The 25,309-nt window shown below is 36.4% G+C and overlaps 2 protein-coding genes across 2 annotated transcripts; one reads left to right on the forward strand and one right to left on the reverse strand.

Annotated features, from left to right (window-relative positions):
• Positions 1-14: 14 nt before the first annotated feature.
• On the forward strand, positions 15-13,506 carry LOC135214937 (medium-chain acyl-CoA ligase ACSF2, mitochondrial-like). Its single transcript, XM_064249428.1, has 14 exons — positions 15-212; positions 1,274-1,454; positions 2,057-2,185; positions 2,841-2,941; positions 4,113-4,232; positions 5,191-5,308; positions 5,948-6,043; positions 6,562-6,710; positions 7,262-7,430; positions 8,032-8,139; positions 10,655-10,803; positions 11,452-11,593; positions 11,908-12,018; positions 12,417-13,506. The coding sequence occupies exons 1-14, from the start codon at positions 136-138 to the stop codon at positions 12,540-12,542; spliced, it is 1,776 nt and encodes a 591-aa protein (XP_064105498.1). The 5' UTR covers positions 15-135; the 3' UTR covers positions 12,543-13,506.
• A 7,555-nt stretch (positions 13,507-21,061) lies between these two features.
• Positions 21,062-25,074, reverse strand: LOC135214938 (probable glutamate receptor). The gene is made up of 2 exons (XM_064249429.1): positions 22,379-25,074; positions 21,062-21,876 (listed from the first exon to the last, which is right to left on the reverse strand). Exons 1-2 carry the CDS (start codon positions 22,476-22,478, stop codon positions 21,662-21,664), a joined length of 315 nt encoding a protein of 104 aa, XP_064105499.1. The 5' UTR covers positions 22,479-25,074; the 3' UTR covers positions 21,062-21,661.
• Positions 25,075-25,309: the final 235 nt, after the last annotated feature.

Genomic DNA, 25,309 nt, shown 5'->3' on the forward strand with positions numbered 1-25,309 from the left:
CTTATCTTATCTTTCCGTTATAGAGGTACCAGAGTCTCACATCTCTGCGTGAGCCAGCAGATTATCGTGTTTACTGATGGTTAACAAGGTCTTTGGACTTTGGCTGGCTGGTTGGTGCTCTCACTCAGTGTAACAATGAGTGTGAGAGTGATAACAACACGATTTAGTAGGAGGCGAGATTATTGCCTCTCGCTGCTGAAAACATTCGTTAGGTAACGACAGTTGTTTTGTTTGTTGAAAACGAATTTTGCTTTCAGTTGTTTATATCTCTGTATAACTGGCCGTAAGAGAGTTCATCTCGGTATTTTAACTGCACGGCTTCACATTTGAAAAAAAATTAAATGGTGAATGATTTCGTCAGTGAAAATCTAGACTATAGTACTAATTCAGCGGCGACGTGATATACTTGTCACTTATACTCTTGTCTCTTTTCAAGAGGAAAGCTTAATTTCTTCTGGCTTTGTCCGTTAGCTGCTTTCACTATAGCCTAGACGTAGATATAAGCCTACTGTGACATGAAGGCGAGGCTTAGTGAAGTAAAAACAAATGACGGCTGGTTTTAAAATGCAGCAGCAGGACTTTCGTCCAGTTACGAAAAGCATCTCACGAAGTTTCATCTTATCTGTAGTACCCCATCTGAAGACAAGATGCTCGTCGAGTATTTTGTAAATGACTTGGATATAAACGTCCTCATATAACATGCCAGACCGCTCTCATCGATAATCTGAAGTTCTCTGTTGTCTGGATTGCCATCTTGCCATAGCCTTGACAATTCATATAGTTTTAAAAGCTGTGACTTTTTGGAGCAAAAGTGACTAGTACAAGTTTCCTCTAATCTAACCGTGATCAAATCCCGTGGGGAATTTTCGTAATAATTAGGTTGCTTTGTTCGTGAAACCCCAAAACTTTTTTCCAGTGGATTAGTAAGCAGATAAATTATACAGATTGTTACAGTAGCATGTTCAGTTATGTACGAGCAGTTCAAGATATCGTATAATTATTTTTCTTATCATGGTTATATTTCTCTAGCGGTGTTCAGCTTTCTCATGTAATGTTTTTAGCTGAATATTCAGATTTTCGTCAGCGTAGTGAGTAATTATACTATGTATAATATATATATATATATATATATATATATATATATATATATATATATATATAAAGGTATGTGTGTTTGTGCGTGTTGTGTAGAGTATAAAAATAATTACTTATATATTTAAACATACATATAAATCTACATGGAATAACATTATCCGATCTGATTTATTCCCAGGCCAAATGGCACAAAACCTCCGTTGGTCACCAGTTATACGAGCAGCGTGGGAGACTGGCCCCTGCTCGGAATTACAATCGGCCAACTTCTGGATGTAGCTGAACGCCAGTACGGAGACAGGGAAGCAGTGGTCTCTGTTCATCAGGGAATTAGGAAGACATTCTCGCAGGCCAATGAAGACGTTCGTACCATGTATTTTTTTTTTTTTTTTTTCTGAGCAAATTTCGTCGGTTGAGTCTCTCCTCCACCGGTTTAGTTACACTTATGTATTTGATGGAAACAATTCACCAAGTTCGTGACATTTTGGCCAGACAGAATGATATATTTATTTTTCTTTTATAAATAAAAATATCACATTCATTACATAATAAGTAGGATGTTACAAAATAATACAAAATGAAAATACATACAATATTTACACATTACTATGGCTTAGCAAAGAATTAGAAGTCAGAATCAATGTACTCTTTTCTAAATAGATTTGCAATTTTTGTCTTCATATAAATTTCTCAATAACCACTTGTCATAAGATACAGAATGATATCAGATAGCTCATTCAATTTCTTTGCTAACAATGCAAATGAGTCTTGAACTATAAAAACAAATGTTTGAAGTCCCGAGTTTTCTTCAATAAGAAGTGATAAATATATAGCAATTACTTCGAATATGAAACAAATATGGTAAAGTTATTGGTGGACCGAGATACAATGGTTGTTAGCGTATTGGAGGTTACTTTCACCGTTTCCAATATGATAGTTGTTTTCTAATGCTTTGTCTCTTTAGGCCAACAGACTAGCTGCCGGATTCTTAGCCTTGGGCCTCAAGAGAGGTGAGAGACTCGGAATCTGGGGACAGAACACCTACGAATGGTACCTGACGCAGTTCGCGGCTGCTAAGGCTGGGCTGATTCTGGTAAACTAGAAATCCACCTCGTGAGGCTAGTTTTTTTGTGGTCGAATTAACCAATTGTTTACTTTAAGAATATTGCTCTTAGAATATTGGTTAGTATTAAAGCATGTTATTCTCATTGTCCTTCTGAAGACAGTCACGATTAAGTACTAACGTAGATTCTAATCACCCGTGCATCTGATGTCTAGGCCATTCCCTTGCGACGCTCCTGATTGGCTGTTGATAAGCCAATCACACGGCTGGAAACTCTCCTCAGTCTCTCTCGAGAGTGTTCACAGAGGCAGTATGTATGTTCCACCTCTCCTTGGGGATACGTCTTTCAAAAGTATCCCTCAGGTGAGGAGGAACTTACATCTTACCTACGCGAACTCTCTCTCGAGAGACTGAGAGTTTCCAGGTCTGTGATTGGCTTATCAACAGCCAATCAGGGGCGTCCTAAGGGACTGGCCTAGACATCAGATGCACGGGTGATGTGAATCTGCTTTAGTAGGATGTCTATTCAAGAGAGATGTAGCTGAGTTCCACTAGTAAAAAATCGCCAGGATTTCTCTTGCACATGCGCAAACCTAAAGACGCTGGGAACACGGAGAAAAAAAAAGCTGTCCAGAGCTCCCGGTCTTATGCATCGTCTTCTCTATGTACATCTCCGCCTTTTTAGGTCAACATTAATCCTGCTTACCGACCAAGCGAGCTGCAATTCTGCCTGAATAAAGTAGGCGTAAAAGCCATTGTTTGCGACGAAGCCTTCAAAACGTCCGAGTAAGTGAGAGCTGTTTTCAGTAGTTCTCGGTAACCTCCTGAACATACTCTGTTTTTTTCCATCTGTCCACCCGCCTGTGGGGTTTGCGTATGGTAACACTGCGTCCCGGTCTTCAGATAGTTACATTCAGCTTACAGTCAACAATTATAATAATATCCTATTTCGAATATTAACGGTGTAATTTGCATACAGTAAATTATTAAAACACTTTTCAGTTGCAAATGTACACCCAGATATCCTGTTATTTACCTAAAACTTACACATAGCGTAACTATCTAAAGCCCGGGACGCAGTGTTACCATACGCAAACACCTCAGGCGGATGGACAGAAAAAAAAAAAAAAAAACAGCGTATAGCTTGAAGTGAACGCAAGTAACGGTGGACCTTCAAAACAATTTCTAGTGTATTTCACCAGTGGATCAACAATCCCATTTTATCTCTTATCTTAATGTTTGGATTGCTATTTTACGGCTTTGAGTAACTATTATCTTTTACGTGTGAAGTGATTTGCAATCTGATTTTGTTTCGTAATCAAGTATTACTTATCTTTTGGTTATATTAGCTGATAAAATCTTTTTAAAAATATATTTATAAATTTCAAGGTAAAATTGCACATACCAAAGCCTCTTATCATTTGTATTTAAGCGAAATAATCTTTGTATTTTCTTAGCAGTCACTGTTCTATATTAAGATGTAAATGTACTTCACTTGTTTCTGGTTGGTTCATTTTCAATATTGCAGAACAATTGACTGTATTCCCTTTTTGTGATTTTTTTTCGATATTAGATAGTTTTTCACATTTTCGTTTGACTTTTTGTCTAAACATTTGTGTATATATGTAAATAATAGGTTTATATTAGTTGTTCAGATAATCCATTACTTTTTTTCTTTTGAGTCATAATATTTTCGAAACCCTTTATCACTATTTTTGTGTCCAATTGTACGCTCTCGTGAAAATACGCCTTCCACCCTTCTTGTAATCAACTTCTTTTTTTGTCTTCTTTCGCAAAATACATAAATATCTAAACGAAGAAAAAACGACAAGAAAGACTACCAATCCACATTATTACCTTGTCATCTGAAAATCTGGCGTCACACAACCAAAGGCCAGCAAGACATTTCTGATTTTTTTTAATTTATTTATTTATTTATTTATTTATTAATCTGCAGCTACTACAAGATGCTGTGTGATTTGGCCCCAGAGTTACCCGACAGCCGCCCTGGGGAACTGATGTCCAGAGAGATTCCTCACTTGAAGCAAGTCATCATTAGGACGGAGAAGGACCTCGGGTAAGACATATGTTCCTATGTCCTTAAAACAAGATATCCTTAACGAAGACAATAAGGACCTCGGGTAAGATCTGTGTCCTTAACAAGATATCCTTAAGGAAGACAATAAACGCGTAAAATATCAATGGCTTCAGAGATCTGGTGATAAACATTACTGGCAGATTGGCAATGGTTGATTCAAAAAATCCCTTTTCAAAAAAAAGATATTTAATTTTTTTGTTTTATTATTTTCTTCAAGAACATCTACTTATACACCCAAATCTTTGTAACCAGAAACCTACATCAGTATCTAGATTGCACAGGACATTGATGCAAATTTAGAATGTACCTTGCGCGGTGCACTGTAGGCACCATTTAAGGTTCTTTTCAGTGTCCCCTTCGGCCCGTGGCTGCAACGCCTTTCACTCTTTTTATTGTACCTCCGTTCATATTCTCTTTCTTCCTTATTACTTTTCACCTTTTAATTGTTTCCTAGTGCAGCTGCGAGGTTTTCCTCCTGTTACACCTTTCAAACATTTTTATTATCAATCCCCTTTCAGTGCCGAATGACCTCTTGGATCCCAGCATTTGGCCTAAATCTTATAAGTCAATTCCAGTTCTTAACTATACTCTGATTTTTTCCATCTGTCCATCCGCTTGTGGTGTTTGCGTATGGTAACACTGCGTCCCGGGCTTTAGATAGTTACATTCAGCTTACATTCAACAATAATAACGATATCCTATTTCGAATATTTACAGTGTAATTCGCATACAGTAAATTATTAAAACACTTTTCAGTTGCAAATGTACATCCAGATATCCTTTTATTTACCTAAAACTTACACAGTGTAACTATCTAAAGCCCGGGACGCAGTGTTACCATACCCAAACACCACTGGCGGGTGGACAGATGGAAAAAAATAGAGTATACACAGATGCACTAGACCTATATAAATCAGCGTCACCTCTTTCCTTCCAGAGGCACATATAAATTCGACGACGTACTGGAGGCCGGAGAGAGCACTCATATGAGGGACCTGGAAAAGCTGTCTTCTGATATCCAGTTCGACGAATCTTGCAATATTCAGTTCACTTCGGTAAGACCTAGAAAGAAGCATTTCACTGGAGCACTTTATATTATGTAGTTTTTTAGTATTGGATTTATTTTGTGCAAATATACTATGTTCGTGAATAAGGAGATTGATTTTTGTCTTTATGACAGTATTATGTTACTTTTATTGAATATATCAGTTTAGTAAGAAAATCCTTACAGTAGCAATTGGTTGTGTTAGATGTCTGAATTTTTCCTTCAGCTATATTATATATATATATATATATATATATATATATATATATATATATATATATATGGGGATACAATCCACAATGAAGTAAAATCCCTCTGTAGTTTAAAATATATATTTCTTGTACAGGATTTAAACTACAGAAGGATTTGACTTCATTGTGGATTGTATCCCCATTTACTTAGAGGTACGACATAGTACTTGGCTTCTGTATATACTATATATATATATATATATATATATATATATATATATATATATATATATATATATATATATATATATATATATATATATATATATAATATATATACGTGTGTAACGTGTGTATGTACACAACGCAAAATTAATTGGTACATTTTTTTAAAAATTTTGTCTTTACGCTTTAGGTCGCCTTCTTTCTGTTTATTTATTTTTATATATTTTTTACAGGGCACAACAGGTAAACCAAAAGGTGCAATGCTGTCTCATCACATGCTAGTCAACAATGCATATGGAATTGGAAAGCGAAGTGGATATGGAGAGAAGGTAGGAGGAAGCAACTCTCTCTCTCTCTCTCTCTCTCTCTCTCTCTCTCTCTCTCTCTCTCTCTCTCTCTCTATCCTCTCTCTCTCTCTCTGTCCTGTCTGTCTGTCTTATATTTGTCTGTGAAGTGAGATTATGGATTCAAGACGAAAATCTTTAGGAAGATTCTATGTGACATTGAACTCATCAGATTCCCTATTTTATTTTATTTATTTATTTATTTTTTTTTTTTGGTAATCAGGAAGTTCAAAGCTGGATGAATGTTGATAGAACTCAATTGAATGGACCTTCTGTAGAGAGAATCTGGTTCTCATCATCAGTTTCTCGAAGTTTTCCATTGACTGACAAAAATAAACTGCGCTAAGAGAACCTGATATAAGTCAAAAACAAAACCAATTTCAAAAGATGTTCCGGGGTCATGATGATTCACCTTCTTGTCAAATTGACCTGACGTTTATTCCTAACGAGCAAAAGACGTCAGCTCCTTTTCTCGTCATTCAATGAGATTCCCTTCTCCTCAGGAACATCGGATATGCGTACAGGTGCCCTTGTACCACTGTTTCGGCTGCGTCGCTGGGACCCTGAGTAGCGCGCACTTCGGAGCAACGTGCGTCCTCCCCAGCCTAGGGTTCGATTCGGACGCCAGTGTGCAGGCGTTGCAGGATGAGAGGTTTGTTGGTCTTTTAGATGTTTCTAGTGAATGAAAAAGTGTATTCGTAGCTGTTTTTTTAAAGATATGACTCCCCAAATGCTCATGAGAAATATGGGTTTAGCGTAGGGGTAGACGGATTGATGACTGATGCAGAATCGATGGACGGGAACTAAGTTTTTTTTAGACTATATGTGTACCCACTGTTGGGGTCTTTTTTTATTTCTATTTTGCTTTGAAATCTGTCTTCATGTCCTCTCACTAGTATACGGCAGAAGCACGGCTATCACGAGAACATTCAGAGTAATACTTCAAAACAAGATTCATTCACCTTTGCGTCAAGTTTATAGCTTCCTTGGAGGAGGAAGCAGAGTATCTTACTGACAAAAATAATGTGTCTATCATCTTTCATCTGTTTCCTAGAAATAGAAATAGTTTAGCCCATTTTCCGTCAATCTTTCATCTGTCTTTAGAAATAGAAATAGTTTAGCCCATTTCCGTCAATCTTTCATCTGTCTCCTAGAAATAGAACTAATTTAGCCCATAACAACGATCGTCTTTTGTCTTTGCAGAGTCACGTCCTGTTATGGGACGCCGACGATGTTCGTCGACGTCCTGAATTCTCAGCGGAATAAACCTAGAGTTCTGGGGCATTTGTTTACGGGCATCATGGCAGGGGCACCTTGCCCGCAGGAGCTGGTTGAATCGGTTATGAGTGAACTGAATATGAAGGACTTCTTGGTAACCATATTATTATTATTATTATTATTATTATTATTATTATTATTATTATTATTATTTCATTGAACAAAATGGCTGTCTGAATGCCACTGAGTTTGTATTATAGTTTCTCAATCTCGAATAAGTTCCTTTGTAGCAGCATTTTTCAAAAGGCGAGTGAAGCCATGGGCACAACTATGCCCATATTCATACCCGCTAGTAGGCTTACAGAAATTTGTGACAATTTTTCATCGGTTGTCAAAATCCAACTCTAACATACTTGAATGATGCTTTGTATACTTAATGAATCTCTAAAAAATAATCCTAAAGAATAATCATAGACAAATTTGAAATGTAATATTACCTCCATAAGAGGTTACATTTTTACTTTTGTAATGTCTACTTTATTAAGTACGTTCCATTAAGTAATTACAGCTACAGTAACAAAGTAATAAAAATAATCCTGTAAAATAATCATAGATAAATTTGAAATATAATATTACCTCCATAAGGGGTTACATATTTACTTTTGTAATGGCAACTTCACTAAGTACGTTCCAATAATTATAGCCAGGTTAACAGAGCAAGAAAAAAAATCCTCAGGTGAATTCCTTTTGCACAGGTGATGTATGGCATGACAGAAACCAGCCCAGTGACCTTCCAGTGTTTTCCAGCAGATGCCCCAAGTGTTCGTTCATCCACCATTGGGTATCCTTCTGACCACACCGAGGTAACTATATAAAGAGAAAGAAAAAAAAAAGTAGATTCACATCAACCGTGCATTAGACGTCTAGGCCAGTCCCTTACGACGCTCCTGATTGGCTGTTGATTAGCCAATCACGGGGCTGGAAACTCTCAGTCTCTCTCGAGAGAGTTCACATAGTCAGGTTGTATGTTCCACCTCTGCTGAGGGATAGATGGAACATACATCCTGCATATGTGAACTCTCTCTCGAGAGACTGCGAGTTTCCAGCCCTGTGATTGGCTTATCAACAGCCAATCAGGAGCGTCTTAAGGGACTGGCCTAGACATTAGATGCCTCGATGATGTGAATCTACTATAACCACCCTCTTCTCGGGCTGCTCTATGAGCAAGAGCCCGTGCTGGCATAAGGCCAGCTTAATCTCAAACAACAGCCACATTCTTAATCCCTCTCTTTCCTTCACCGTGTTCTTAATTGACTGAGTTTGCGTGTTCTGTCTTTTAGACATTTTGCAGTTTAGTATAATATTTAAGAAAGATATATTAAGTTTTTTTGTAGAGCTTTGTATTCATTGTAACACTGATTATCAGATTTATAACCTCATAGATACACTTACTGGATAGGAATAACTGTTGTGACTTAACAACAGTAATTTGTCGCAAGCTTTTATCTATCTATCTATCTATATATATATATATATATCACATATAGTATATATATATATATATATATATATATATATATATATATATATCTAATAAAAGGAGCCCATAAAAACACCAAAATGTAGAGAGAAAAGTACTATATTTCAGAGATGACGTGTCTCTCTCTTCAGGTATATGAATGAGAAAAGTTTACAGAAAAGGTGGTATTTATACCAAGAGATCCGTCCACAAGTAAGCCAATTTAGGTCACCCCCGCTGATAATCTTCCTTTAATCTTCTTAAGCGTTGGTTGAATGAAAACTTCGTCGACGACATCCGAAACCCACGCGCCTTTTGAGATGTTCATTACCTGCTTCTCTTTTATTAAGGCCGATTCCATCATTTGACTCTTGTACCGGCAGTTGCTGCTATAAATTACACGTGACAAATTCCAGTTTATTCTATGGTTATGTTCATTTATATGGTTGAAAATAGCCGAGTTCTGTTGTCCATACCCAACTGACCGTTTGTGTTGTATTAATCTCTGGGGAAGTGATTTACCTGTAAATCCGATGTAAGATTGGTCACAATCCTGGCATGGGATCTCATAGACCCCAGAGTCCTTGGGAGATGTCTTTTGTTGGACGTTAATCAGGGATTTGGCTAAGGTGTTTGGGTAGGTAAATGCAAAAGGGTTGGATTTCCCAAGGGTGTGGGTTACTCTCTTAATCGTCTCCAGGTGAGGAATTTTTATTTTATTGTTGGGTGTGTCTCTGGTCTTGTCTTTAGGGGGTCGGTAGAAAATTACGTTTGCTTTTTGAATTGCTTTCTCAATTATATGGTCAGGATACTTTAAAGACGAAAGTTGCTTGCGAATTAGTTCAAATTCTTTTTCCAGGAAATCTGGGGAACAAATACGTAAGGCTCTGAAAGTGAGAACGTTGGTTTTCTGTATATGGTAAATTTGTATTCTGTCGTGTCTCTGATTATTAAAACATCAGAGACACGACAGAATACAAATTTACCATATACAGAAAACCAACGTTCTCACTTTCATATATTCACTACTTTAGCTATCACGACATTACTATCAAGATAGGTGTAGCTAGCAACCTGATTAACGTCCAACAAAAGACATCTCCCAAGGACTCTGGGGTCTATGAGATCCCATGCCAGGACTGTGACCAATCTTACATCGGATTTACAGGTAAATCACTTCCCCAGAGATTAATACAACACAAACGGTCAGTTAGGTATGGACAACAGAACTCGGCTATTTTCAACCATATAAATGAACATAACCATAGAATAAACTGAAATTTGTCACGTAATATAGCAGCAACTGCCGGTACAAGAGTCAAATGATGGAATCGGCCTTAATAAAAGAGAAGCAGGGTTTCGGATGTCGTCGACGAAGTTTTCATTCAACCAACGCTTAAGAAGATTAAAGGAAGATTATCAGCGGGGGTGACCTAAATTGGCTTACTTGTGGACGGATCTCTTGGTATAAATACCACCTTTTCTGTAAACTTTTCTCATTCATATACCTGAAGAGAGAGACAGCAGTCTCTGAAATATAGTACTTTTCTCTCTACATTTTGGTGCTTTTATGGGCTCCTTTTATTAGATGGCAATTCTGTTGTTACAGAACATTTTTTACCGAGTTCATATATATATAATATATATAATATATTAATATATACATATATATATATATACATACTATATATATATAATACCATATATATATATATATATATATAATATATATATATATGATCATATATATATATATATCATATATGTACATATACGACAGACACTTAGATAGTATAATATATAACATATATCTAATATATATACATTATTATAATTAATGTCCTTAATCTTCCTACGAGGTAAAAGTGGTTGACGAAAATGGCAGAATAACCAAAGCTGGAGATTCTGGTGAACTTTGCATTCGGGGTTACTGCAATTTCCTCGGCTACTGGGATGATCCGGAAAAAACAAAGGAGATAATGTCAGAAGACAGATGGCTAAAGACTGGGTTAGTTTAATTGTACGCTATCAAAGCTCTTATCTCGTTGAGTATAGTGTCGACAACTTATCTCAAAAATGGCAAAGATTGTTGTCATGACAAAGCACTTCAGGCTATACTCTTGTTTCTTGTGGTAGGAACCAGGACGATTGTAGACCACGCTGCTTAATTAATGCAATGATTGTCTACGTGTGACCATTTGGCTAACATTTAAGCGACCTCTTTCAGCAAAGTATCTCTTGATTATCATCTTTCCATTAAATATTACCTGCTGTTATGATAAAATTAAACAGTATGGTGTTTAAAATGGCTTCAACTTGGGGAGACATACAGCGAAAATCAGGTGGATGTGTGTAAAGTGTACAAGAATCTTAAATAGGTGACTAACGCCTCTGAGCTGTGAATTGCCCCTACCTTCCTAGACCTATAGGTTTGCGACACCATTTGAAGTCATAGTGAAACTATCTGGTATCAAACTCAGTTTATCTCCTCTCTTCAACGTTAATTTGATTGCAATCATGTCAGCCTAGGTCTAAGATATCAACAACCACTTCGTCCATCATATGTTAGTTTGTAGTTTCCCTAGAAGTGTTGTAGTCTACATTTCGATCGAGACTGTCTTTAAGTATAACGGGAATATCTTTCTGTTTTCAATAGAGATCTGGCTGTCATCCAGCCCGATGGCTATGCAAAGATAATCGGCAGAATCAAAGACATGATTATCCGTGGAGGAGAAAATCTCTTTCCGGCTGAGATTGAGAATTTCCTCATGCAACATCCGGAAGTGATAGAAGCCCAGGTAAGCGTCACTTGGGTTACTTATAACTGAATGTGAAAAGAGACGGATTCTATTTTTCTCGTACTTAATGGTTAAGATATTTTGTCCATTTTATTATGCCATTTTTGACGAATATGTGTGATTATACTTCATCCTTCTTCTACCTTAAAGAACACGAAGAATTCGTAGAAAGATCTTGTAGTTAGTTCGGCATACTAGGCCTATTAAACACTAGCATTATCAAATTCTATGAATCAATACGTACTATGAGACTTAATGAAACATTTATAAGTCTATCCTTCCATCAGTCTAATCGAAGTCTCTTCCGTTTCCAGGTGTTTGGAGTTCCTGATTCCAGGATGGGAGAAGAAATGGCGGCCTGGATTCGAAGAGCTGACAATTCTTCCCTTGACGAAAAGGCCTTGAGAGCTTGGTGCAAAGGGAAGGTACGTATGTATAGACTATCAAATGTATATAGTAGGTTTGATTAATCTTCTGGATTGGTCATGGTTATCAAAATTCCATTCTTCGGTAACAGAAGTTCATTGTGGATAACTGAGTACGACACCACCAAAACAGTCAACACTAGTACTAGTATTTCGGTGACAGATGTTCACTGTGGATAACAGAGTACGACACCACCGAAACAGTTGCACGCTAGTACTATTATGATTCCTTTAATAAGTTTTTTTTTCTTTTTTTTTTTGTAACCTAGTAAAGAGAGAACATATATAATGTATGTAGGCATTGATCTGATAATTACGAGCCTGAATATTAAAACAAACCGTTAGGTTGATTAAGACCTTAAGATTTAAACCTGAAGTTTACTGTCTCTCTCCTCCAGATCGCTCACTTCAAGGTGCCAAGATACATCCTTTTCAAGGACGAACTTCCGAGAACAGTGACGGGAAAAATACAGAAGTTTGTGATGAGAGACATTACAATAGAAGAGTTGAAATTAAGTTCCTGATTGGTTAAGTGACATCGAAGGAAAAAGATGCGATATGAAGTAAGCTTTACGGTTGAGAGTCATAAATTGGAGGGAAACTGTTGGGTAGAATATTTTAGTGAAGGTCGAATGTCCGTTATCCCTTCCTTTGCCCTATAGACTTAACGAACGAACTATACTCTGTTTTTTTTTCCATCTGTCCACCCGCCTGTGGTGTTTGCGTATGGTAACACTGCGTCCCGGGCTTTAGATAGTTACGCTATGTGTAAGTTTTAGATAAATAAAAGGATATCTGGGTGTACATTTGCAACTGAAAACTGTTTTAATAATTTACTGTATGCGAATTAAACCGTTAATATTCGAAATAGGATATTATTATTGTTGTTGAATGTAAGCTGAATGTAACTATCTAAAGCCCGGGACGCAGTGTTACCATAAGAAAACACCACAGGCCGGTGGACAGATGGAAAAAAACCGAGTATAGTAATTTAACGTACTTAGTAACTTTATGGCGCCAACATTGACTCAAAATTAGTATTGTCTCTGAACTAATATAAAATTACATCGGCACCTGACTAAAAGTCATAAGACAAAGCTAAAAAAAATTGCAATATACTTACTTGTCTTCGACTGCATTCAGAGCTGATAGCATATCATTCAGTTTTCTAGTTAACCTACAAAGTGCGATACTTTCCCGATGAACTTTGACTGACTTATTTAAATGCCAAGCAAGTTTGCATTTCAATATATGGACGTTCTTATTACCTCTTTCCTGTATGCATTTTCACTGCTTACCTTATATACGTTAAACAGTACCTGATATCCCCAGTGCTACAATAAATGCTTTTAAGAGGACAATCTGTCGGCCTCCTGCTTTTAACAGTCTTATATGCTTTGCACATTACATATTCTTGAAGTAGATCCTGACGAAGCTGCAATTCTTATTTCCAGCAAAAGGAAATTGCAAATAAAAGGTCTTTCAATATTTTCTGATTTCTATTTCCAACTATATCAACCAAATGTCTTCGTTTCTCTTCCAGAACTTTTTTTTTTAATGCCCAAACAGTACGCACGTATATTTTCCGTAACCTTTTCCCTATAAAACTTGACTTTCAAATATCTAGATTTCTTACAAAGAGCAGATGATCTAACGAACTATGATTTCCACAGGGTAGAAACTTCAATAATAATCATTACAGACTGATACATCAAATAATAATAATAATAATAATAATAATAATAATAATAATAATAATAATAATAATAATAATAATAATAACACATCAAACACATAGATGAGATAGGATACAAATACCTGGGAATAATGGAAGGAGGGGATATAAAACACCAAGAGATGAAGGACACGATCAGGAAAGAATATATGCAGAGACTCAAGGCGATACCCAAGTCAAAACTCAACGCCGGAAATATGATAAAAGCCATAAACACATGGGCAGTGCCAGTAATCAGATACAGCTCAGGAATAGTGGAATGGACGAAGGCAGAACTCCGCAGCATAGATCAGAAAACCAGGAAACATATGACAATACACAAAGCACTACATCCAAGAGCAAATACGGACAGACTATACATAACACGAAAGGAAGGAGGGAGAGGACTACTAAGCATAGAGGACTGCGTCAACATCGAGAACAGAGCACTGGGGCAATATCTGAAAACCAGTGAAGACGAGTGGCTAAAGAGTGCATGGGAAGAAGGACTAATAAAAGTAGACGAAGACCCAGAAATATACAGAGACAGGAGAATGACAGACAGAACAGAGGACTGGTACAACAAACCAATGCACGGACAATACATGAGACAGACTAAAGAACTAGCCTGACACATGGCAATGGCTACAGAGGGGAGAGCTAAAGAAGGAAACTGAAGGAATCAAAGAACGATAGACGGAAATAACATCTCTCCCATATGTAGGAAGTGCAATACGAAAAATGAAACCATAAACCACATAGCAAGCGAATGCCCGGTACTTGCACAGAACCAGTACAAAAAGAGGCATGATTCAGTGGCAAAAGCCCTCCACTGGAGTCTGTGCAAGGAACATCAGCTACCTTGCAGTAATAAGTGGTACGAGCACCAACCTGAGGGAGTGATAGAAAACGATCAGGCAAAGATCCTCTGGGACTATGGTATCAGGACGGATAGGGTGGTACGTGCAAACAGACCAGACGTGACGTTGATTGACAAAGTCAAGAAGAAAGTATCACTCATTGATGTCGCAATACCATGGGACACCAGAGTTGAAGAGAAAGAGAAGGAAAAAATGGATAAGTATCAAGATCTGATAGAAATAAGAAGGATATGGGATATGCCAGTGGAAATCGTACCCATAATCATAGGAGCACTAGGCACGATCCCAAGATCCCTGAAAAGGAATCTAGAAAAACTAGAAGCTGAAGTAGCTCCAGGACTCATGCAGAAGTGTGAGATCCTAGAAACGGCACACATAGTAAGAAAAGTGATGGACTCCTAAGGAGGCAGGATGCAACCCGGAACCCCACACTATAAATACCACCCAGTCGAATTGGAGAACTGTGATAGAGCAAAAAAAAAAAAAATAAATAATAATAATAATAATAATAATAATAATAATAATAATAATAATAATAATAATAATAATAATAATAATAATAATAATAATAATAATAATAATAATAATAAGGAGGCAGGATGGAACCCCACACTATAAATGCCACCCAGTCGAATTGGAGGACTGAGAAAAAAAAACGAAAAAAAACACAAACAAATATAGAAATATAATGTCAGTTTCGTACGCCAGAAGTCCCTCCACGCTCTGGCCTGTAAGTCAGTACAATTGCACTGAAGTTTATGTACGAGTGTTTTAAATGAGTGACATAATAGCATTTTCTCGATGTTTATGAATGTACTGACTGACATTCAAGGGAGTCAAGTGTTTGAAGACCAACGAGATTTTAGAGACTATGGTCGCTTTTTATTTGCATCGAACTACAACATTCATATTTGATGGTAGAATGAAATTCTTATGTACTGATTGATTTTAGTATTATTTCATAATTTTGGTATTAGCGCAAGATTTACTATTCCCGGTTCTCTGTTTTTGCATCGGTGACTGGCTTCTTTTGTTTTTGGCTTGAAAATAGTGATGGCTACAGACATTATTATTATTATTAATGTTATTATTATTATTATTATTATTATTGGTTGCAGGTCCACAATAATATCGCATGTGAAGTGGACCTGCAACCATTGTCATCATTTTCGACACTGAAAATTGTGCCCATTATTATTATTATTATTATTATTATTATTATTATTATTACATGAAAAGTGACAGTAAATATATTCTATTATTTTAAGTTCAACATTTCCAAGTGCTCTTGTTATACGTACATATTTGATAAAATTATTTGCTCATAAAAAAACGTACACGAAAATGTATAACAAATGAATACATGTTCTTAGAGTTTTATTTATTCAAATGGAATATATCTAATCTAGTCAGGTCAAACTGTTTGAGAGCTAATATTTCTGTTCAAACCTAATCAGTTATGCAGTGTTTTCTCATGGGAATTACTGGTACATATTAAAGTCTGTCAATATTTTGTCCCTCAGCGAAAACGTTAAAACAATATACGCTCAACTTTTTATTATCTAGGTTTTCATATAAAACCTCAAAAAAATCAAATTCCTTTAAATATGTTTTGTGTTGCTATAGATAAAATCACAAAGCAGGCGAAATTACATTCCTGCGGTCCAGTACCATGTTATGGGAATGTAGCCCACTTTTATAAAAAGAAAGAAACCAAAAAATGCTTCGCGAAACAGTTTCCAGACCTCGGTGTTTACAAAATGCGGCTTCGCTGGAATCCGCATTATTGGAACAAGATGCATTTTCTGAAGAGTAACGTGAAGGTTATAATAAAGTAACGTTACCTAACTCGCCAATGAAGAACCAGCCTGGCTGCTTGTTATCGTTACCGAAGGAAATTAGAAATATCCATGCAAGGAGGGCTATAATTGGCTGTTTGACACTCTGAAACGAAGCCAATCTGAGTTGCTAATGAAATGAAGTAATGATCCCCTCAGTAAAAGTCGTTCTAAGAGCGCTGACAAATGCAGATCGTTACGTAAAGAATCTTCTACTCAAGGTTTTTATTTTTTTGTTTATGAAAACAGCAAATTTTAGGGTTCGTGAGGTTCCAGTACTGGGAGAAGTGGTTTATATTAATTTAGAAAAGAGGATTAAGTCTATTTTAACATCCAAAGTAATGCTTAGGTGTTTACAAATCGCTTCAACAAGACGATTTTTATGCATGTCGGTCACCATGGGACATTTAGATGATTTATAGTTTAGTATAAAAATACAACACCTTTCAGAAACAATGCTATACAACTTCGTAATCTTAACGAGTCTTATTCATTCACGTGAAATTAAGAAATGGTTAAAAAAAAAACTGAATGCTTAATTTTTGCGTATTTATTATTTTCTTTGATTACACATTTGTAAGCTTCTTACAACTCACTGGAAATATACGATTTGCCAGTTTTGTAGATGAACTCTGAGTATACCGAATGCGGGAATTTCTTGAATGATTTCAGTGCCTTTTTTTTAATTGTAAGAAAGCATGAGTGTCATAGATGTTGCCACATCGTAGGACAAAGCTTGATCATTGAAAGCATCTTCGAACTGAAAGTTAGTCTCAGAGATTAAAAAGCCTGTTGCTGAATACATTTCGAACATTAAACCACTTCTATTTACTCAAACAACTGACGACACATTCAACTACAAAGCCCAAGGCCGAGATCACATTTCCTATGACGAAGACGTAGAAGATCCCCTGCAGTTGTTCCAGTCCAAGGGGCTCTGGACCTTCCAGTCTTGGAAGGGCTTCGACGTCGGCGGTCTCTCTTCGGCCGGGGTCGTTGATGATCTGGTGCAGCCACTTGGTGATGAGCCCGCCCTCCAGAAGCCTCCTGATGATTTTGTTGAATTTCTGCCGGAACGGGCAGCCGGGGTTCATGGCCCAGCCGATTTCCGAGGGGAAGAAGTCCTCCGTCGCTACGTGGAGCTGACGCTCGCCTGTGCTGGAGGTGTACCTGGGAGGAGGAGGAGGAGGAGGAAGAGGAGGTTACATTTTGAATTACGCAGATGAGTTACAGCTTTGCGTTTTTATTGTTACTGTATATCACGCTGATTGTTGGTCACGTTATGGGGAAACAAAAAAAGTAATAAAATACTACATACTATATATATATATATATCATATATATATACATATATAATATATATATATATATATATATATATATATATATATATATATGTATCTATATATACACACATTATATATATATATATATATTATATATATATAATAATATTAATGAACATACATAAATGCATACATGCTTTTATATATATATATATATATATATATATATATATATATATATATATATATATATATATATATAAAACCACAAATGTCCTATAATATCCAATTCGCTCTGTTTCGGAATTAATATATTTTCGTATATGTTAACCAAAAGGGGAATTTTTTACCTGTTAATAATTTCGTCGTTTCGTGGATTCGAAACCAGCGGACAGAGGAGAAATCAGGACTTCAGCGACCTTATCCACTCGGTCAACAAGTGAGGTCACTGAAGTCCTGATTTCTCCTCTGCCCGCTGGTTCGATTCCACGAGATGGACGAAATTGTCATCAGCTATAAAAATTCCCCTTCTGTTGACATAAATGACTTATTGCATGTATATATGAATCACGGTGATGTGATAAAAATTCATATATAAATATATATATATATATATATATGTGTATATATATATATATATATATATATATATATATATATATATATATATATATATATATATATATGGTGTGCCGTGTTTGGAGAGAGAAATAGAGAGGGAGACAAGTAGTCGCCTACTATAAGTAAACTCACTTAATTGCTATCCGATCCTCCATGTAGAGCCTCCAAGTGATAAAAGCATACCTCGTGTCCCTTGCCCTAGCCAGACAGGCATTCAGATCTGGGCACATGTCTAAGCCAGCGAAGACCCTCTGGTAGAGGGGCACCTGAGATGTTTTGAACAGCTGGTAATCCGCAGCTCCCAAATCCTGCATGAAGATTAGTATAGATATTATGAACGTAATTTGAAAATAATTTGCTTCTAAGTTAAGCATATTTTAATATTACAGGGATTTTACGCAGTATATATATATAATATATATATATATATATATATATATATATATATATATATATATATATATATACTATATATATATATATATATATATACAAGCGTACATACATACATACATAAAATGAAGAGTAGTAGATATTACGAACATAATCTAAAAAGAATTACTTTTTTAAGTTAAGCGGATTTTAATATTGCAGGGTTCTTACGCAATGTATATATATATATATATATATATATATATATATATATATATATATATATATATATACAAACGTACATAAAAAAGAAGAGTAGATACTATGGACATAATTCTGGAAAAAATTTCTTTTCTAAGTTAATCGTAATTTGATATTACGGTTTCTATGCAGTATATATATGTGTGTATATATATATATATATATACATATATATTTATAAACATATATACATACATACATAAAAAATAAATAACCGTTAAACGCAAGCGCATCAGAGAAGAGAGAGAGAGAGAAGGCAAAAAAAAAAAAAAAAAAAAAAAAAAAAAAAAACCCACCGAGGGCAGTGACCTCCCATGTTTGGCATCCACCGATGGGACCTCACCTGAATCCCCCAGGAAAACCCCGAATCCACGAGGTCCTGCAGAGAGTTGAGGGTCGGGGACAGCGTCGGAAGGGTGTAGGAGGCGATCAACATGGCCACGTAACAGGTCACTGTCACGACGGAGAAAAGGACCCAGGTGGCGATGAGGACACGAGACGCGTTGCTTGTGTTCCATTCGGTGCCTTGTCTTGGGGAGGGGGGAAAAATACCCCGCGGTAGGGGGAGGGGAAGGGGTGGAAGGAGAGTTTTTTGATTAGTTCGAAGAGTGCACAAGAAATTTAAGAAATTGTTTCTCATTTATCACTCAACGCCATTTGCGTTCAAATTCGTGCTCAGAATGTAGTTTTTTTGTTTTGCTTTGGAGTTAGTAATCATTTTTTTTTGCATTTGGAATTAGTAATCAACATTAATTTCTTATCTTAATTCATAACTGATATCTCGTCACAATTGAATTTTACGGCCAAATTAATATACATTTTACGAGACACATTATTGTTAATATGTTCGACAAGTTCCCGAAGTGGCAATTGTTTCAGAGATATTTCTCAACGGTATTTGTATTAAAACTCTTGCAGTGTACTCGTTTTTACTTTGTTATTTGGAAATACAGTCGAGGTATCACTATCAGATTACCTGAATTTTTATAAATTAACGTGCACGAGAAATACACAATTCGAACACGTTCTCTATAATAATCTTTCTAATTCTTATCTCAATGTGCGGTCGAACTATCACCACAATGGAATTTCAGGGAAAAATAGTCATATTTCTTACGAGATGCAGGTTCCGAACACGTTCAGTATCTCCTTCGGCAGCGCTTCTAAATGGCTGACGCGGTTCTTCCGGCGTTGACGCTCGTCGGGAAGTATCTGGCAACTGAGGTAATAGAGGATGCTAATGACTATAAGGGATAGTGCGAATCCCAACCAGACCTGGAAGTAGAGAGTTAGACAAATCCACGGTAAGTAGCAGGGGAAAATAAGCTGAAGATGAACCCAGGGAAGGTTTCGAAAGCTTTGTATAGGGTTCTTAAATTATACACGAACTCGCAACATCTTTTATTGTCGTGGAACTCTTAGAACGTTATATATACTCTCGCGATAGACAGTTTTTCCCAAATAATAAGCTTCCTTCAGACAATCCTGAATTGAAAAAATTAGAGGAAGAGGAACTTTTCCTAAACCTGTAGACCAGGTATGTTTCTTGATTCAAATTAATAACTTTTTTTTTTTTATCTAATTCAGTAACTTTTAAAATTTTTATTTTTAGTTTTATGTCGAATGGGATTAGATGTACAGTCTTCATTCTGAAGTCTTGAAAATTATCCATTCATTCCTAGTCATCGAACACTTAAGTTGTAAGTACCATTCAACGCCCCCATCAAAAATGTGTACAATACCTGAAACGTGCCCTTTTACACATTTCGTATTGAACGAATAATGCTCGCTGGACAACTCAGAAATAAAAAGGTCTTTACAGTAAGACAAATAAAAAGGTCTTTACAGTAAGACAAAAAAAATGTAAATTACCGCAAACATGCCATTTTATACCTTTCGTATTTAGAAAAAATAATAATAAAATGAAAATAAAAAATAAAATAAATACTAAATAAAGAAAAATTGTACAATACCTGAAACATGACATTTTACACCTTTCGTATTTAACGAATAATGCTCGCTGGATATCACTGGATAACTCAGAAGTGAAGGTATTTACAGCAAAAAAAAAAAAAAAAAAAAAAAAAAAAAAATAAAAAAAAAAAAAAAAAAAAAAAAATAAAATAAATAAGATAAAATAAAGAATAAAATAAATACTAAATAAAGAAAAATTGTATAATACCTGAAGCATGCCATTTTACACTTTTCGTATCTAACGAATAATGCTCGCTGGATATCACTGGATAACTCGGAATTCTGTAAAGGTATTTACAGCAAGACAAAAAAAAAAAAAAATAAATAAATAAATAAAATAGATTAAAAAAAATTGTACAACACCGAATCATTTAACGAATAATGCTTGCTGGACATCACTGGATAACTCAGATACTGATAAAGGTCTTTACAGGAAGACCAAGAAAAAAAAATATATAAAAAATTAAATAAAAAAGAAATTGTACAATACCTGAAACATGACACTTTTCGTTTTTAACGAATAATGCTTGCTGGACATCACTGGATTACTCAGAATAAAGGTTAAATAAATAAATAAATAAATAAATAAAAATAAAAAAGAAATTGTACAATTCCTGAAACATGACATTTTACATTTTTCGTATTTAACGAATAGTGCTTGCTGGATATCACTGGATAACTCAGAAATAAAGGTCTTTACGACAAAAAATTTAGGAAGGAAACTCGTACTTTTGCCTCAAAAGGCCTAAGCAATGCCAGGCCGTGGTTCAGCGGCCGGGGCTTCGTCGTACAGAAGGTCAGAGGATCGTTGTAATAGCCGACGGTGTAGTCAATGACCTTCTCCCGATCTCCGGTGAACGCCACATTCAGCGAGAAATCAGCTGCGTAATTCTGGACGGCTCCGATGACACCTGGAAGCAAGGTGTATTCTATATACTTTGCCTGGAAGGAGTGGCCAAGATCCAGCGCTAGGTTTTTATCAAGCAGGAGAAATGGCGAAGTAAATACAATGTGCTTCTTTTAGAGTTTTAGACCCTGTCGTATAAGACTGCCACTGATGGGATCATTCTCCTTTGAATATGAGTTGGTATTGTCATGTCATGTTAATGTATAAATTCAATCCCTTTTAATATGAGTTTGTAGAAACATTTCATGTTATATCAGATTGTAGAATATGTATATATTCAATTCCTTTTAATATGAGTTGGCAGAATCATTACATGTTATATCAGATGATGGAATATTATCCAATAATAATTCTCTGCAAACCGCTAGACAGATAACGCGAGCTTCTCCACAAATCTGTTTTCAAATTCAAAATGTGCTTCGAACCCACTGTCTCGTGTTTTCGATCGCAAAAGCTTTCCAAACCAACAGATAATAAAAATCATTAGCAATAATTTTCATACTTACCCGTGTAAGTACCGTTGTCCAGTTTATATCCCCACTGCTGATCAGCGGGTTCTCTGACTTTGTAAGTGAAATTGAGGGTTCCAGCAACGGCGTTCATCATGCGGGTATCTACGCAGTCTTTTAAACGGACTTCGCGCCCTCCTCCAATCTTTTCGTAACAGCTGAACGGCGCGTACTCCAACGTGACGATTCGGAAGACGTGTCCGTTGAAGTTCTGCAGAGAGGTAAGTGAATTGAGGGTATTATGGTCTTATCGCTTTTCTAGATGAACGATAGTATTTAAATGAATTCTTTAACTGCTTCGTCGGTTTACTCTGTCAGGTACCCATTACGGTGCTGGGCTGCTTCTCATTTAAGATTTTGTGATAGATAGTCAAGTTCATTACGCGTGGACTGTCCGTCCTATACGCGAAAAAAACAAATATTTGGACCTGCATAGCATTCTTAAATGTAGAGTATATACGTATCATTCATAAAAGAAAGATAATTGGAAAGCAACTCTAAAAGGTTCCACAAACCTGGAAGACGTCAGGAAAGAGCTCTCTGTGTAGAGCAAAGCCCCACTTAGGCGTCCAGGTTTCGACCAAGCTCACCTCTGGCTTGCCGTCACGGCAGTAGGGACAAACCCTCAGGAGACCGTAAGTTCTCTGGGCTCGTTCGCCACGACCTCCTCCTCCCCCTCCCGCGGCTTTCTTCTGGTTAACAGCGGCATGTGATACTGTTACCAGTACCGTATGGTAGCCCGATCCTTGTAAGTATAGGAATGAAGATCAAAGTCCCGTTTTCTGTATTGTTTTTCATTTCTTTGCTCTCGAATGAGCTACCAAGAGTGATTCAATCTCAGGTCAAGTTCGAGTGAGATGAACGTCTGAAAGCGGATTGGCATGTATTTGTGGACAAATAATGAGATTAATTCCTTTAATATGAACCTAAAATTATTGTTTATTGTTTTCTATACTAGAAGATTTGTTTTTCTGTTATTTGAAAAATGACAGATTCTGAATATAAAAGGGCATCATTTCTTAACCATTGCCACAAAAAAATGAGCAGCTCCTTCGTCAGATGAAGTAGACAGTCAAGGTTAGCGCAGAAGCCACCTAGGAGTATGTTACCCAGAGTTACCTAAAGTTGGATGACCAACAACCGTCGGAAGATCAAGGCTGGGTCCTGTGTAGGAGAGTATCCTTTTTTCTGATCCTTGGAACCACTCCCCTCTCTGGATATCCAGCGTTGCTTTGCCAACAGCCTGTCGAGAGAACGTCAGCAGTTTTGAGCAACTTTTCAATACGCATCATATCTCCATTCTATCCTTCAAACTCCATATAAGTGATTTCCATTGTTCTTTTGAAACGTAAGGATCGTTGGAAACCCGAACATAAATTGACTGGATCTGCTTTTTCTGTTTCCTCTTTCTATTTTCTCCCAGTAGAAGTGACCAACTCAGATTTCGAAACATTTCCTCTTCGTTATTGGAGAACATCTAATTCCGGTCTCACCTCATTTATTATCCTGTCTGATTACATGGTTTGCACCAATCGAATCTTTCATAACTTTTTTTTTGTTTAGATAATTGGTTTAAACATATATTCACTCCTCAATGACATCCATGTAGATTATCATGATGAAACCTTCTACTATTCCTACTGATATTACAACTACAATTCCTACTTCTACTCTCCAGCTTGGACGACCCTTGTAGCGTGATGCCGGATCACTTAAAAATAAATAAATAAAAAGTGTTGTTATTATTCATAATACCGGAACTCCTGTTATTGTTACCACCACTAACTAGAGTAATTAGTAACCAGAGCAGGACCAGCAGCGCCAGCAGGAGGCGAAGGCTGGAATACAAAACTCCTCTTTACCTGGAGGTCAGCTAGAATGACAAAAGCGACGCAGTAGATGGAGACCGTTGCTTTCTGTGGCCTCTGCGTGAAGATGGGGAAAGCCGACGGGGGCGTGTCCAAGAACGCGCCCAAGTCCCACATCAGAGTGGGTTCGACTGTAATAGACTGTATCCTCCCTGCTACGTCCTGGTTGAAGTACGACCCTTTGTGTAAGAGCACCTGAAGTGGGATAAAGGGCTTCTTTGTCAGGGCAGCAAACCTGATTTGCTAGAGATAAGAGTTGTTACCTAATTGGAGGCACTTGCTGAGCATATTAAGATATCACTTGGTAAATGAGGTTTGGTTGGGAAATCTCTTTGAGTCACAGCATCAATTGAGACGGTGAACAATTATTAGAGGCAGCCTCCAGTGAAGGAAATGACTCAAATCTGGTTAAACGGTGATTATAAACTGCAGTTATGGGTCAAACATAATTTCCTGTAATAAACCTTCTTGTACAGAGCAAGGAATCAAGAATGATTTCTCATATAAGTCATGTATCTAGATATTCGTTTAGGCTAACTAGAAGCAAGAAAATTCGCTCAGAATTGAGTTAAATATGGAGAAACAACCTCGTATTCGTATTTTTATCATCTTTGGCTACTTGTTCATAGGATAAAACCAAGACGCGCAGCATACATCTATCCTTATAAGTGCAAAATTATCCTAAGATCAACTGCATTAAAAGATCTGCAAATTTGACAGATGAAATCTATCCTTATAATTGCAATTTTATCTGAAGACCAACAGCATTAAAAAATTTGCAAATTTGACAAATTAAATCTATCCTTAAAATTGCAACTTTATCCGGAGATCAACAGCATTATCAAAATTGCAACTTTATTCGAAGATCAACAACATCGAAAGATTTGCAAATTTGACAGATGAAATCTATCCTTAAAATTGCAACTTTATCTGAAGATCACAGCATTAAAAAAAAAAGATTGAAAATTTGACAGATAAAATCTATCCTTAATTAAAATTTCAACTTTATCAGAAGATCAACAGCATTCACAAATTGCAACTTTATTCGAAGATCAACAGC

This window comes from Macrobrachium nipponense, chromosome 46 (assembly GCF_015104395.2).
Source record: "Macrobrachium nipponense isolate FS-2020 chromosome 46, ASM1510439v2, whole genome shotgun sequence".
Lineage (NCBI taxonomy): Eukaryota > Metazoa > Arthropoda > Malacostraca > Decapoda > Palaemonidae > Macrobrachium > Macrobrachium nipponense.